The following is a 15060-nucleotide window of genomic DNA, read 5'->3' as shown; positions in this document are numbered from 1 at the left end:
TATTGCACACTATCACTACAACTGATTCGTGCACTTGCGAGGACTATTTAAAATTGTCCATCAGTATAAAACTATATGTTCACCAAAACAATAAGACTCTATGTTCACAACAACATAGATCGACATTCACAGATACAGAACTCAATGTTCACAAATATTAGACTCCATGTTCACAATAATAGAGCTATACAACATATATAGCCCTACATTCATAAATAAAAAACTCTAGGTCAAAAATATATAACCACATTTTCAGAATATAACTTCATTTTGTTCTAAATAAACTCGTTAAACTACTTAGGATCACAAAATGTTTACTAAAACCTAAAATTTTTGATGTACAATCCGTAATGTAAGAATGCGAAGTAAAGTAATACCTGTGATGAAGACTACGGTTGACAATAATGCGAAATGCTGGTGAATAATGCTGTGAAGGACTGCTACAATGGTGGATGAAGGTGCGTTAATGGTGAAAATGGCTGAATGTCGTAGACGAAAATGGTGAAATCGCAGATGATGAAGACGGATTACTGATGGTGAAATTTGTGGGAAACGGTACTCCGCGAAAATAGAACTATACAATTCATATATTTAAAAAAAAATCCTATTGACTGAGGAAAACGGTGCCACTAACGACACCGTTATCCTAAGCCAGTGAAACGGCGCCGTATTGGACCAAGGTCCACCTTGGGTCCACGGCATTAACAATTGGTCTCGTGATGGATGGGTTTGGCGGGCCCTACACCCATGATTTAAAGTTTAGATTTCAAATCTTATCATAAACAATGTTAGATAATGTATTTATTTATGGGGTATTATTCATTGGTCTATAATTTAATAGTACTGTAGTTTTCAAAACAAGGATTAGAGTACTCGCGAAGAAACCAATTTAGCAATTTTGGGTTAGTTCATTCAACAACCTCAAATCAACTAAGCTACAAGAAACTAACAAACAATTCAATTCAATTAATTCTTTTTTTTTTTCAAATCTGGAAAGAGCAAGAACTTTGTTCAACTGATTGCTCTACCGATTGAGCTGCCTTCTTCATCCTCTTAGATGACGACACAATGTCCGATGTTGTCGAGGACGAGGATGACGAGGTGGGGGAGCAATAATCCGTTGAAGCCGCCAGTCTCTTCTTGGTTGTGATTCTAACTGGCTCTGGTTCGCCTGAGTTGATTCTAAGCGGGAAATTCAGCAAGGCACGAGCTCCTCGGATGCGGAACGCTGCCCTGTCGTAGGCCACCGCGGCATCCTCTGCTGTCTCGTATGTCCCCAGCCACACCCGGGCCCCGTTCTTGGCTGGGTCTCTTATCTCCGCCGCGAACTTGCCCCAGGGCCGCCTCCTCACTCCCCTGTAGTGCTTCTCAACTACTGGTGGTGGCGCCGGCGACACCTCCACTTTCGGAGGAGGAGGCACCGCCGCTGTGAAATCCAGAATGGCCGGAAACTCATGGAAACCCATTGTTTCTGGCTCTTCCTTGACCATAGGAGAGGGTGTCTCCTCCTTGTCGACCCACGACAACCACCCGGAGCTTCCACTAAAGTTGGAGTCCGGTGAATTGTAGTCTGTAGGCGCAGGCACAGTCCATTCCCCCCAACTCTCCCCCAACCCCAAAACCGGATCATCAAAATCGTCGAGCAAGTGCCGTCGAATAGATTCAAGAAGAGCAAAATCAGCATTATCATCACCGTACATCATTTTGAGTACTAATTTAACTTTCCCGTTACCCAAATTCTTGTTAAAGGGCTCGTGAAAAGCAAGCAGAGAAGATGAAGAAAAACAGAGAGCGTTGGTTGAGGTGGAAAGCCGAAAAGGGTGAATGGGGTATTTATACGGTTCCAGGTTCATGAACGTAGGTGAAAACATCGAAGGCTTCTGTGATTAATACAATAAAGAATTCTCAGTATAATGGATATTGTAAGGGGTTTGTAGTTTCCAGGTAGTTTCCAAATGAGGAAAAGTTTGAAGAGAATAGGGTTTTAGCAAACGTGGGTTTATTGGGAAATTCTCTCTTTTATGCAGAAGCAGTTTTTATATTGACGGCTCCTTATTCTGCAATGGAGAAATTTTGTCCGATTGTCGTCTCAATGGCGTCTAACGTGCATCACTGCAAAGCCAGTTGATAAAATAACCTATTATCAATCAACACTAGAGTCCAACAATTTTTTATTATGAATCATAAGGCATAGATCAACCGTACTTATTAAAGATTTCTTTATTATGAATCATTAAATGGCCTGGATTAGTATATTCAAGAGTGCTAGCTAATTTTTTCTTTTCTTCTTCCCCTTTTTTGAGATTAAACCCCCAAGACCCCATCATCGCTTTAGAAATTTGTAACTTTTTTCTTGACTTCTCAAGAGACAAGGAACTGAAATTCATAATGGGATGATATGCACGGAATAAACTGATCCTTTGATTAAGAATCAAATTTATAATCTTGTAATTACTAATTACCAAACCAAACCAACCCAACTATCCATTGGTGTCCTATCATTTACCTATGCATTTCATTTTTGGTTCGATAGGTTGCAACACGGGGACCAAAATTGTTTGATCAAGCTAGGGGGAAGACCACTACTTCCAGTATACAAGCTCTGTAGGTGAGTCGTTAAAACAATATATATATATATATATATATATATATATATATATATATATATATATATATATATATATATGGTTTCTATGCAGTTGGCTACCTGAGGTGGGGTTGTGGGATGAGATGAGAGTCATTTATTTTGTCAAGATCAATGCCAAGGATTAACAAGAATTTAAAAAAAAAAAAAAAAGTGCGGTGGCAATTTGGTATTTTTGCATCGAGGTCAAATTTAAGGTGCATGATTTTCGTTCTTAAAGTGCATGGTTTTCCTTCTTAATTAAGGTGCGTGATTTTTGTGCTGTGTATGTGTTTAACATGCGTCAGTTGTTAAAATTTAAGTGCGTCGGTCTAAAGCTTTAGGTGTCTGGTTTTCCTTCTTAAAGTGCGTCGGTCTAAAGTTTAGGGGTGTGATTTTCCTTCTTAAGGTGCATTGTTATTACATGTTTTCGTTCGGTGCGCTATATTTACCGTTTACATATGTCGCTAATTAATTATTCATTCAATTCGGACTCAAACAATCAAAAGCTTCACAAAATTTTTGAGTAAAAAAATAAACAAATAAATAAAACTATATCCCTGTCAACTTTCATTATTAGAATCTCAACCCAAACGCAATCGAGTCATAACAATGCTTTGATAATTTAATTTATGTCAACTTTCAATATTAGAATCTCAACCCAAACGCAATCGAGTCATAACAATGCTTTGATAATTTAATTTATATTTCCAGACTACATTGATGCTTATTTTGGTAAAAAAAAAATGATAGCAATATAATAACAAAGAGTCAACAGTTGCCTCCAACTAAGGTTCGAACCCACTCCCATTATCCATTTGGGAGTGTTAATCGGGATACCGGATGTCACTAGACCACAATGTCTTTGGCAAGTATTCTTATTTCTTACTGCCAACCGCAAAAATTGGTATGAAACCAAAATGATCGAATTTATTTATAAAAAATAAATAAAATTTTTAGTTCTCTAGGTCGATCTTGTATATATAGTAATATAGTGGTGCAACTAGGTCTTCTTCAATCTCTCAAATAAAATGGATTTTAGTTCTCTGGGTGGTGCAACTGGTCTTCTTTAAGGATCAATTTATCATTCATCCATTATTTGTTTTGGGCATCGAACGGATCAATTTATTATTTACCCATTATTCATTTTGAGCATCGAATCCATGACCTTTCATTTGAGAGAGTCACCTCATGGTACTTGACCACAACGTCATTGGTATGCTATTTTCTTTTTAATCTCAAACAAATTACAATTGAATAAATATACTCAATTACAAGCCAACAATTAATGTATATTCCTACAATAGATAAATAGCTATATTAGATTCTAAAAAAGATATGTTGTGAACAAATAATTAAATTGAATTCATTTTTTATGAACTATGCGTGGTAAATTTTTAAAATTTTATTTCATTGTTTTTTGTTTTTTTGAAAAGTTATTTCATTGTTGTTGTGAAGTGTGAACTATAATATTAGTTTTTAATGAAGTATAACAAAAATGGTACTAAAATCCATAGTTTATCAAAGTGTAATTGTAAGTCATAATCACCAAGTAGATGACAAAAATGTCAAAATCAATTCGTGGTACACAATTATATGGTAATTTGTATTGAAGAAAGTACAAATTGAATTATACCCAAATTAGACAAAATTTATGTACTTTTTAATAATTTATAAATTTTTATTTTGGGATAATTTTATTTTTTTGTCTTAAATTTATAGGTGTGAGTCATTTTTTAAAAACATTCTCCTTTACTCCTAGTATTACTGTGGCTTGACTATTTTTGGTCATCTGTCAATAAAACAATTTAAGTAATGTTAAATACAAGGACATTTTTATCAATCGTTATACCCTGCATCACGGTGCACATAGCAATGTGCACCACGTACGTAAACGACGTCGTTTCGATGTTAGTGGAGGTGGACGCGAATGACTTCATGGAATTCATTATCTATAATACACATAATCATTATCAAGAATACACAGAACGTTTGCCTATAATACACAGAATGTTTGCCCAGAATACATAGAATATTGACACAAAATACATAGATGTTAGTGGACGCGGACGCGGACGCGAATGATTCCAGTGAATTCATTATCTATAATACACATAATCATTATCTAGAATACACAGAACGTTTGCCTAGAATACATAGAATGTTTGCCCAGAATACACAGAATATTGACACAAAAAATACAGAACTCATCCTCCTAACATTCGAATGCACAAACACATCACAACTTGTGTTAATAACATGAATATACAGAATATTGACACAAAATACACAGAACTCATCATCCTAAACATTCGAATGCACAAACACATCACACCATGTGTTACTAACATGAATACATAGAACGGTTGCCTAGAATACACAAGAACGGTTGCCTAGAATACACAGAATGATTGTCTGGAATACACAGAATATTAACATAAATACAAAGATCGGCCAAAACGGGAAACGTGATTTTCAAAAAAACGGACGGGTAGTTTACAATGCTCAAAACGACGTCGTTTACGTACGTGGTGCACGGTATAATTTGCCCATTTTTATCTATTCAATTCTAGTACTGTCAAAGCAGGTCGTCTAGCCCCACTGCGGGCCTAATTTTTAGCGGGCTTTTGCAGGGCGGCCCGCCAGGTCCGCGGGCTAGGATTACATAAACCCTAGCTGGCCCCACACAGGTTGGCGGGCCCCGCGGGTCGGCCCGCAAGTTTTTAAATTTTTTTTTAAAATTCAAAATTCATAAATTAAGTTAATTTTTTTTTTAATATATATATAATGTTACATAGCAAGGCAGAACACTGCCTTGCTGTGCAACATATACATTTTTATTAAATTTTTTTTAATAGGGCTTGGCCCAAGACCCGCCCGGGTTAGCGAGCCCAGGCTGCGGGCCTTCGCGGGTCAAACCCGTTAGGCCCGCAATTTTGCGGGCCATATTTTTTGTGACCCTAACCCGCCCCATTGCAGGGCGGGTGCGGGCCAACCCGCGGGTTTCGGCCCATTTTGACAGCCCTATTCAATTCTAAATGTTAGGTTATTTTTATTTTTTGGTCATAGATTTATATAATTATATGTGTCATTCCACTTTTAGTCCTTTTTTCAAAACATTCCCGTTGGTACTAACATTATTGTGGTATGACCTTTTTTTTTATCCTCTGTCAACAATATGTTTAAATGACATTAAAAATGATGTTATTAATTAACCGCTTAAAATCGTTTTCAAAAAAAAAAACACTTAAAATCCTCTTTTTTTCTTATTGGTAATAAAATTATTATCAATGCATAAGACTACTGCAAAATCTAAAATAGTGCAGTTGAAAAAACTAAAGTCTACTTCATGGCAAACCTTAAGTCTACTTTATAAAAATTCACAAGACTTGTAGTTGTATTACCAAGAAGAAAAAATGAGGATTTTGAGTGGTTAATAATGCCATTTAAATATAATTGTTGACAAATGACCAAAAATGGTTGTGCCACAAGCCCACAATAATATTAGGACCAATAGGGATGTTTTGAAAAAAATGACTAAAAATGAAATGATACATATAAATCTATGACCAAAAAAAGGAAATAGACTTAACACTTAGAACTGAATATACCAAAATATTATTGTATTTAAAGTCATTTAAACGATTTTGATAACGGAGAACAAAAAATGGTAAAGCTATAATAATACTAGGACTAAACGGAAATTTTTATAGAAAAAACAAATTGAAAGTGAAGTGACACCTATAAATTTAGGTCAAAAATAAAATTAACTAATTTTTATTTTTATACCAACATAAACTCACCATTTGAATCGATAAATATGTCAAATCAAAACATTAGTTTATAAAACTAGCAAATAAAAACATTTACTTAGTTTAACCAATGGTACTTTTAAATCAAGTTAAACTACCTCCATATGTGTGTGTCCCAAGCAATGATGTTACCAAGGATTCTTATTTCAATTTTTATGTCAAAATATATTGTAATGGAGTAAGTGGCAGTTAAAAAAAAATTTAAAAAAAAATAAAACATCAAAGAGAGACTTTCTTCAAAATCCAAATCCGTTTTAAATTCCGATTTCCCCGCTCGTGTTATGTCTTGTTTTTAGTGGTTTATTCACATTTGTCATTGTCCAACTTGGGTCTTTTGGATCGCCGTGCACCAATTACTATTGGTGAATTGGGACAACTGGACAAGCCGGCAGGTAGGACAAGACATCCTAAATCATATATATATATATATATATATATATATATATATTTAATTTCAGGTGCGGCCGTACTCTCCCGTGCGACCGTGCAGTCACACACCACTCAATGTTAATAAACACATCACAATGAAACACACCACTGTGCATATTTGTGTGGTGTGTTTCTTAACATTGAGTGGTGTATTTCGTGATATTGAGTGGTGTGGACCGTACGGCCGCACGGGAGAGCACGACCGCACCTAATCATGACTCAATATATATATATATATATATATATATATGTTGGAAGTTTTAACATGGACATTTAAGTGTCTATTTTGTGATACAAATATATGTGGGGTCCACTTCCAATTTGGGTCGGGTCAAAGTGCATTAACATTCAACACTCTTCGTAGTGAGACAAAAAATTGATATATTGTACACTCAAAATGGATAATGAGTGAATGAGAAATTGATTCTCAAATTAAACCCATTTGAGTTGAAAAATAAAGGTAGAAAGACTAGTGAAAAGCATTTGTCCACATGGGTTTGGAAAGTATGTTTTCACCACCTTATATACAATAGTCTTTTAGAAAGAGGTTGAATTATATAACATAAAGGCTCTCTCACGTGTAGGGAGGCGAAAATTGGCAGTTGACCATTCGCAATACTGCTCTAGCCGCATTAATTCTGACAAAAAAATCAAAGTGTTCGTCGAACTTTTTATTTGAGTGCTCAAACACAAAAGTCGTAATCCGTTTTTTTTATCCTGGGAGACTAACTCTACTTCTAACACCCTCAAGAGGTAGTGAATCCATTTTAATAAGGAAATTATGTGTTACACACGACTCGGATTTTCTCCTTCTTTTATATATATATATATATATATATATATATATATATACATACACACACACACACACATATACATATATAACGAATCATATGTGAAGGATTTTCCATGTAAAAAATAATATTAGATCTCAACCATTGGTTAAATCCAGATCAACCACTTAGAATAAAGAAAAACCTTTTAAAATCGCGGTGGAAATTTGATAATTTTTGTATGTAAGAGCATTTTTTTTTGTCTTTAGTTACATTACTTTTTGCCTTCGAGTGCACATTATTGTGGCTTGTAGTATATATTGTTGTGTATTCTAGTGTATATTCTTAACATGTTGGTTTAACAGGTTAAATAGATTTGTTGTTAGTCTCATGAAAAAGAGAATGAAAGTGATTGGTTCAAGAAATGAGTTTAATAATCCAGTGGGAAAATGACGGGTTCAAGAAATGCGTTTAATAATCCCGTGAAGATGATTGAAAATTTTGTTCCTTCCAGTGCACATTTGTTGTGTCTTCCAGAATTTGAATAAATTGCAAAGACATTAGATTAAAAGCATAATTTTTTTTAGAGTTGTTGATTTGAATAGATCAATAGCTCAAATTTATCCGTATGTTTTACTTGAGACTCTTTTCACACATGATCCTATATATTTACTTGAGAGAACAAGTCATCTCGTGCGAATCTACATATTAATTTTGTTTATATATCTAAGATGATTAAAGAGTAAAATTAAGAAAAAAATATGGTGACATTTCTATACTTATTATTGTGCATTTAGAAACACTTAATAGTGCATTTGAAAACTCATTTGAAGTTTTCAAATACACAATCGTAACTACAGAAATATTATTACGTTTTTCCATAATTTTTAACACTTGATCATCTTAGATTGACATATAAAATTAATCAACATGTTCTTATGGAAAAAATTTCTCTCTCTCTCTCTCTCTATATATATATACATATATATATATATATAGACACATACACACACACACATGCAAGGGCGGAGCAAAAAAACTCGAGTTTGGGGCTAATGTATTAGAGGAAATTTAAAATATTAGTCAACATTATAACTAATGATACTATATCATTATATATACCATACATTATTGTGATTATTGTTGATAATGATTTTTAATTATACTCTATGTAATAAAGTATGAAATATATAATTATACGAGTACGATAGACACATTTGTCGATCATTACTTTAATTCTGGGATATTGCCTTCGAGAATGTTGTTTATTTAATAAATAGAATGTTCTCTACTATATTAAAGAACTTCAGTCCTCATCTTCTATTGCATAAATCCCCTCTATCCTATTCTTATCTTCGTGTCTTCGGTTGTCTATGTTATCCTTATCTCCGAATATACAATCGCCATAAAACGTTGTACAGGTCTTCTTCATGTGTTTTCCTAGGTTATTCTGAGTCGTTTCGGGAGTATAGGTGCATTGACTTACATACTAATAAAGTTTACGTGTTCAGGCATGTGCGCGGTTTGATGATAATATTTTTCCCTTTGCTACTAAGGAAAATTTGCATGCACCAAATATTTCACAAAGTGGACCATGGGTAGTATCAATTTTACATCCCATTGATGCCGCAACAGCAGCTCGCTGCCGGCCCAAGACTGCCCGACAACGCTGTCACACCCAGGTAGTCTGAGAACCAACAACGCGCAGCTGCTGGGCACGCTGCTACGCACACCATGCAGCCGGATTCTACTGCCGGTTGCAACGTCTAACCCGCCACTTATCCTCGTGGCTGGCCGCGAGGCATGTCTACCAAACCCGCCACTTATCCTCTTCCATCAGTTTTGATTGTTCAGGTTTGCCCTATAGATCCTACTTGTTACACTCAAGCAATTAAATTTTTCAGAATGACGTGATGCTATGGATGAGGAATTTAATGCCCTTCTACACAATCAGACATGGTCTCTTGTACCTTCTACTGTAGACATGAATATTATTGGGTGCAAGTGGATTTTTCGCACCAAACGAAAGGCAGATGGCTCCATTGAGAGACACAAAACAAGGTTAGTAGCTAAAGATTTTAATCAAGTGACTGGTCAGGATTTTTTTGATACATTTAGTCTTGTGGTAAAACCTACTATTGTCAAATTGCTTTTTTTTTTTTTCCTTAGCTATCTCCTCTAGTTAAGTTATTAGACAACTTAATGTTCATAATGCCTTTCTGAATGGAAATCTATTTGAAACTATTTACATGAAGCAACCCCTTGAGTATATTGATGTCCAGTATCCAAGTCATGTTTGCTTACGTAAATGCTCACTATATGGTTTAAAGTAGACTCCTACAGCACAGTTTACTCGTCCGCACTCGTTTTTGCTATCAGTTGGTTTTCAAGCATAAAAAATGGATGTGTATCTATTTTATTTCTCTCGTAATTCTAATTATGTATACTTCTTGGTTTATGTTGATGATATACTTGTGATGGGGAGTTATCTAGATCTTGTGACTCATTTGTTATCAAAGTTATCTGCTGCTTTTAAAATTAGGGATCTTAGTGAACTTGGTTTCTTTCTTTCGAGGCAATTAAATGTCATGATAGTATATTATTCACAGCAAAGATACATGATTGAAGTTTTGAAATGAGATGGGATGGCAGAATGTAAAGCTTTATTTGCTCGTATTCCTATTTCGAAACTTATTCCATTCAGTGCAGATCTATATGAAGACCCTACTCAATACAGAAGCCTGGCAGGAGCACTACGATATTTAACTATCACAGGTCCATACTTATCATTTGTAGTAAATCAGTTGCGCCAACACATGCATGTTCCTACAATCTCAGACTCGGAGCAGCTAAAAAGAGTATTGAGGTATGTTAAAGGAACAATTAACTTTAGTTTACAAATAAGAAACTCATCATCAAGAGAGCTTCATGCATTATCTAATTCTGACTAGGTTGGTTGTCCTCAAGATCGTAAGTCTACTAGTGGCTATGTTTTGATTCTTGTGCCAAATCTTGTGTCTTGGGTATGAAAGAAACAACGAACTGTTGTTAGGTTTTCTATTGAAGTAGAATATAAGGCTCTAGCAGATGCCTGTACTAAGGTAATTTGGATTCTTTTGCAATTATGAGATATTAACGTACCTGGTATATCTGTTCCCAAACTCTGGTGTGACAATCTTGGTGCAACATACATGTGTGCAAATCACATCTTTCATGCAAGAACCAAGCACGTGGAAATTGACTATCATTTTGTTAGAGATTTTGCTGACATCTTTACAAAAGCTTTGCCAATCCTAGATTTTCTTTTTTAGAGACAAGCTACATGTTACTAGTTGTTTGTCCCGATAGGTTGGGAAAAAGTCTAGGGGGGGGGGGGGGGAATAGACTTTTTAAACAATTCAAAATATTATAACACTTTAACAAAAATAATTCAAGTGAATAAATTCAACTTGACTTGCACAGCGGAAATAATAGTATGGTAAAGTGCTATAAATTAATCAACGTAAATATGAAGAGATAAACTGCATGCAATACGTTAGAAAGGATCAGAATAACTCAAATAATAAGTGTATGAAATTTTGTGCACATGTATACGTGGGATCATGCAAACCAGATGTGTAATCTCAGTTACACGTATGAAATGGGTTGTGAAATAAAATAGCAAGATAGAAAGATATGTCATAATGATAACGATATATCTTGCATGCAAAAAGTAGTTTCACACAAACCCAGATGATAAGATAAATATGAGATGAATAGTAAATGGGTTAGCTCAGATCAGTTTGCAAAAATAAAGCTAATGCAAGTAAAGTAAAGAGACATAGATTTAGTGGCTCAGAGATGGTGTAATTCTCCTACTCCACTTTTTTCCTTTCACTCCAAGGAAGGTTTTCACTATCTTCAATCACCCAAATACAAATAGTGATACTCCAAGTGCTACACAAGCACTTCATCGAGTGTTTTGCACAAAGCTACACTCAAACCCGAGCTTCTCGCACAAAGCTATGCTCCCGAGCGTCTCACAACCAGCTACGCTCCTACAACCAAGTGTCTCGCACAAAGCTACACTTAGTCCTCCGAGTGTCTCGCACAAAGCTACACACCCGAGTGTCTCGCACAAAGCTACACTCAATTTTTCTACACTCAGTAGAAATGAGTTTTACAAAGAAAATATTTTTCTTCTCTCTCAGACTTGTATTTTCACGTTTGTAGCTCAAGAACTTGCTCTTCTTGTGTTCTGTAGTACTTCGTATTTTATCTCATGAGTTTATCCGCAAGTTCATACACAAGTTCTTATCTTCATCTTTAAGTCTGCTTTCTTTTATAACTTGAAAAAGTTATTTGCCCGTTGTGAATATTCAAACTTGAACGTTCACTTGATCTGATAGCTCTTCTAGCTTGATCTGCAACAATAAATGTCTTTGGTAGGCTTTGTTAGATGAATTTGAATTTTGCTTGCTTATCCCTTCGAAAATTCTTCTAGCAATCTGACAAGTATAGGCCTTGTAACTTGTAGCCTCCAATTTTGACTTCTTGCACCTTCTGGTAGTGTGAACATTTGACTTGTTCACCTTTGACTTTGACAAATCAAACATTTCTTTTTAATAATTCACTCCATGATTCTTGCTTGAGCTATAAATAATTTCCATCGAAAAAATCTTTGACTTTTTCGTAAATAATATCAGCTCCAAGTAGACAATATTTGATTTTCTCCTTTGAATTTCTTTTCGTTGGTGCAGTCATCCTCTTTCCATTTTTGGAAGTCAGAATCATCCTAAACTGAATTGCGGTCATCCTGTTTCCTAATTTGGAAGTCATCCTCATCCTGATTTGGAATTGAGGTCATCCTCATCCTGATTTTCTTTCCAATTTTGGAAAGTTAGCCTCTTCTCCTTCAATTGATTATTTAAGTCATCCTCTTCTCGATTTGAATTTCATCCTCTCCAATTTTGCAATGTCAACCTCATCCTCTTCAATGTCATCCTCTCGATCTCAATGTCATCTTGATCAATTAATTGAGGTCATCCTGCTTGAGGTCATCCTGATTTGAGCTGTCAACCTCTTCCTTAAAATTGATTTCTGAGAGAACTCATTCCACTTTGACTTCTTCAATTTTGACTTTGTGCTAGTCATCCTCTTCCTCTTTGATTGATAAATTAATTCTTCCAAAAGAACTTTGACTTTGTGCTAGTCATCCTCTTCCTCTTTGATTGATAAATTAATTCTTCCAAAAGAATTAATTTGAGGCTTGAACACGTGACCTTGGCTTCGAAGATTATTCTGGTGCTCGATCATTTTTCTACTTCTTATATTTTTATTTAGTGGAAGCAAACGATTTGCAAGTATAAAATAATTTTATACTCTACTGCAAATTTCAATTCATCGTCGCTAATTTTGACTTAGGCTTTGGCTAGGACTAAAATTGTTGCTAGACTCAAAATAAAATTAGGGGTCTAAAATTACATTTTTGGTTTATCAAAACAATTACACTATATTCCTAACACTAGTATACCCTATGCTTGAGGGAGAGTATTAGAACTCTATGTATTTGAGTCAAAGTATGACTATCTATCCTAGTCTCTCTATTCTAGTCTACCTATGATTCCACTTGTATATATATCCCTATACTTGTACTCTTGTAATTAAGTTCCTTCAATACAGTTCATACAATTCTCATCATTTCTAACGATGTAACATTACGCAGTGCTTTACTTTTATTATTATTATTGAGTATGAATATTTTAATACAATATAGTTTACAATTATATTATTGAAATATTATATTATAGGTTTAATGCAGGTATCCAATATTAATTAGTGGATAGATTTTTTAATTTTTAAAATTTGGCGACAGATAAATATTATAGTTAATCCGTAGCTAAGTATCTAATAAAATAAAGAATGTCAACGAAATAGCGACGGAAAAATCCGTAGTTAAATTTAGCAACGGATATTTCTGTCACTAAACTGTAGCTAAATGACATCAAATTCAAATAATAAAAACAAATTAGCATCAAATTCTAACGCTGTATTTAGCGACAGAATAATCTGTCGCTATTCCCTTGCAAAGTTCGTCACCAGATCGCCGTGGTAGGAATCTAGCGATGGATATTTTGTGAGTTTGGTGACGAAAATTTCCGTTGTTATTTCCTCACAAATTTTGACGTCAAAACTGTCGTCGGGAGAAATATAGCGACGGATTATTTTTGTTTAGCGACGGCAATTTCCGTCGCTAAAGTTAGCGACATAAATAAATTGTGTCGTTGAATTCTAGCAACGCTCAATTTAGCCACGGACGAAATCCGTTGCAAAATAGTTTAGTGACGGATTTCACCTATTTTGCTATTTTCGTGTTTTTTTGTATTGGGTGTAGGGGTAGCGGGTTATACCGTTTGATACACGGGTTACAAAAGTCATGAAGTCAACCCGTATAATCTAGGTATCCCATTATGGGCTAAACAGGGTGGTGCATTTCGTTTCGGTCGAAGAAATATACAACCCGGCTCACCTAAAAAGGGCTAAATAGGTCCAACTCGGCGAATTGGGCCGTTTTTACTTCTTTAAATATGGGTATTCACTCTTAGTTTCTAATTTTAGTTTAGATGGTTTAGCCCGCCCGATAAGCCTGACAACTCGAGATTTAGGGTTAGGGCCCCGAACTTAAAAATAAAATAATAAAATAACCTATTAATCCGAATTGATAAGCTCGACAGTCCGACAGGACTAGCCCGAATCCAAGCGAGCTGGCCTGGTTGATATCCCTAGTCACATGACAAGTAAAACACTATATACTTTTTTATTTAAATGTATTTATAAATTTTCTTAGATAATGTAAACTTTTTTTTTTTTTTGAAAAAGATAATGTAAACTTTTTGAAAATGATTTCTAATTTATTTTTTGTTACATTTGTGAAAATTTCATTTCTTTCAAATTCTTAAGTTATATGTGTTTTTAAAATTGTCACATCAATTAGAAAATGTGGTTCACTCCATGGTCCCCACAGGTTCATTGATCAATGATCCTAGACAGAACAAAAACGTTCCGTTTCAATGTTTTCTTTAAATTTTTTTCATTCCAAAATGTCACTTTCCAATTCAAATTAGAAATATGCGGAGAGTGTCGGAAGATTTTAGATTTGTCAACACTTAATACCTTTTAGAAAACCTTCATGCTATTAACTAAGTCAAAAGAAAAAATACATTTTTAGTAGTTCAATTATTTTAAAATTATAAATGTCATCTCTTATTTTCAATATTTTGAGATCTAGTCATTCAATTATTTATTAAATTATAAATTTATTATTATGTTTAATAGAGTAATCCAAATTTATTTGGAAGTAAGATTTTATGAGTACATCTTAATAACTTTTTTTTTTTGTTTGAGAATGCATCTTAATAACTTTTAAACTCTTTTTTTTTTCCAC

At 34.6% G+C, this 15060-nt stretch overlaps 1 protein-coding gene across 1 annotated transcript; it reads right to left on the bottom strand.

Annotated features, from left to right (window-relative positions):
* Positions 1 to 875: 875 nt before the first annotated feature.
* LOC116003068 (ethylene-responsive transcription factor 2-like) lies at positions 876 to 1805 on the bottom strand. Its single transcript, XM_031243248.1, has one exon. It carries the CDS (start codon positions 1701 to 1703, stop codon positions 984 to 986), a length of 720 nt encoding a protein of 239 aa, XP_031099108.1. The 5' UTR covers positions 1704 to 1805; the 3' UTR covers positions 876 to 983.
* Between the last annotated feature and the right edge of the window lie 13255 nt (positions 1806 to 15060).

The sequence above is a fragment of the Ipomoea triloba genome, chromosome 13 (genome assembly GCF_003576645.1).
Source record: "Ipomoea triloba cultivar NCNSP0323 chromosome 13, ASM357664v1".
In the NCBI taxonomy this organism is placed as follows: Eukaryota; Viridiplantae; Streptophyta; class Magnoliopsida; order Solanales; family Convolvulaceae; genus Ipomoea; species Ipomoea triloba.
Note: the sequence above shows the minus strand (reverse complement) of the source record. Positions and strands in the feature narration are given on the sequence as shown.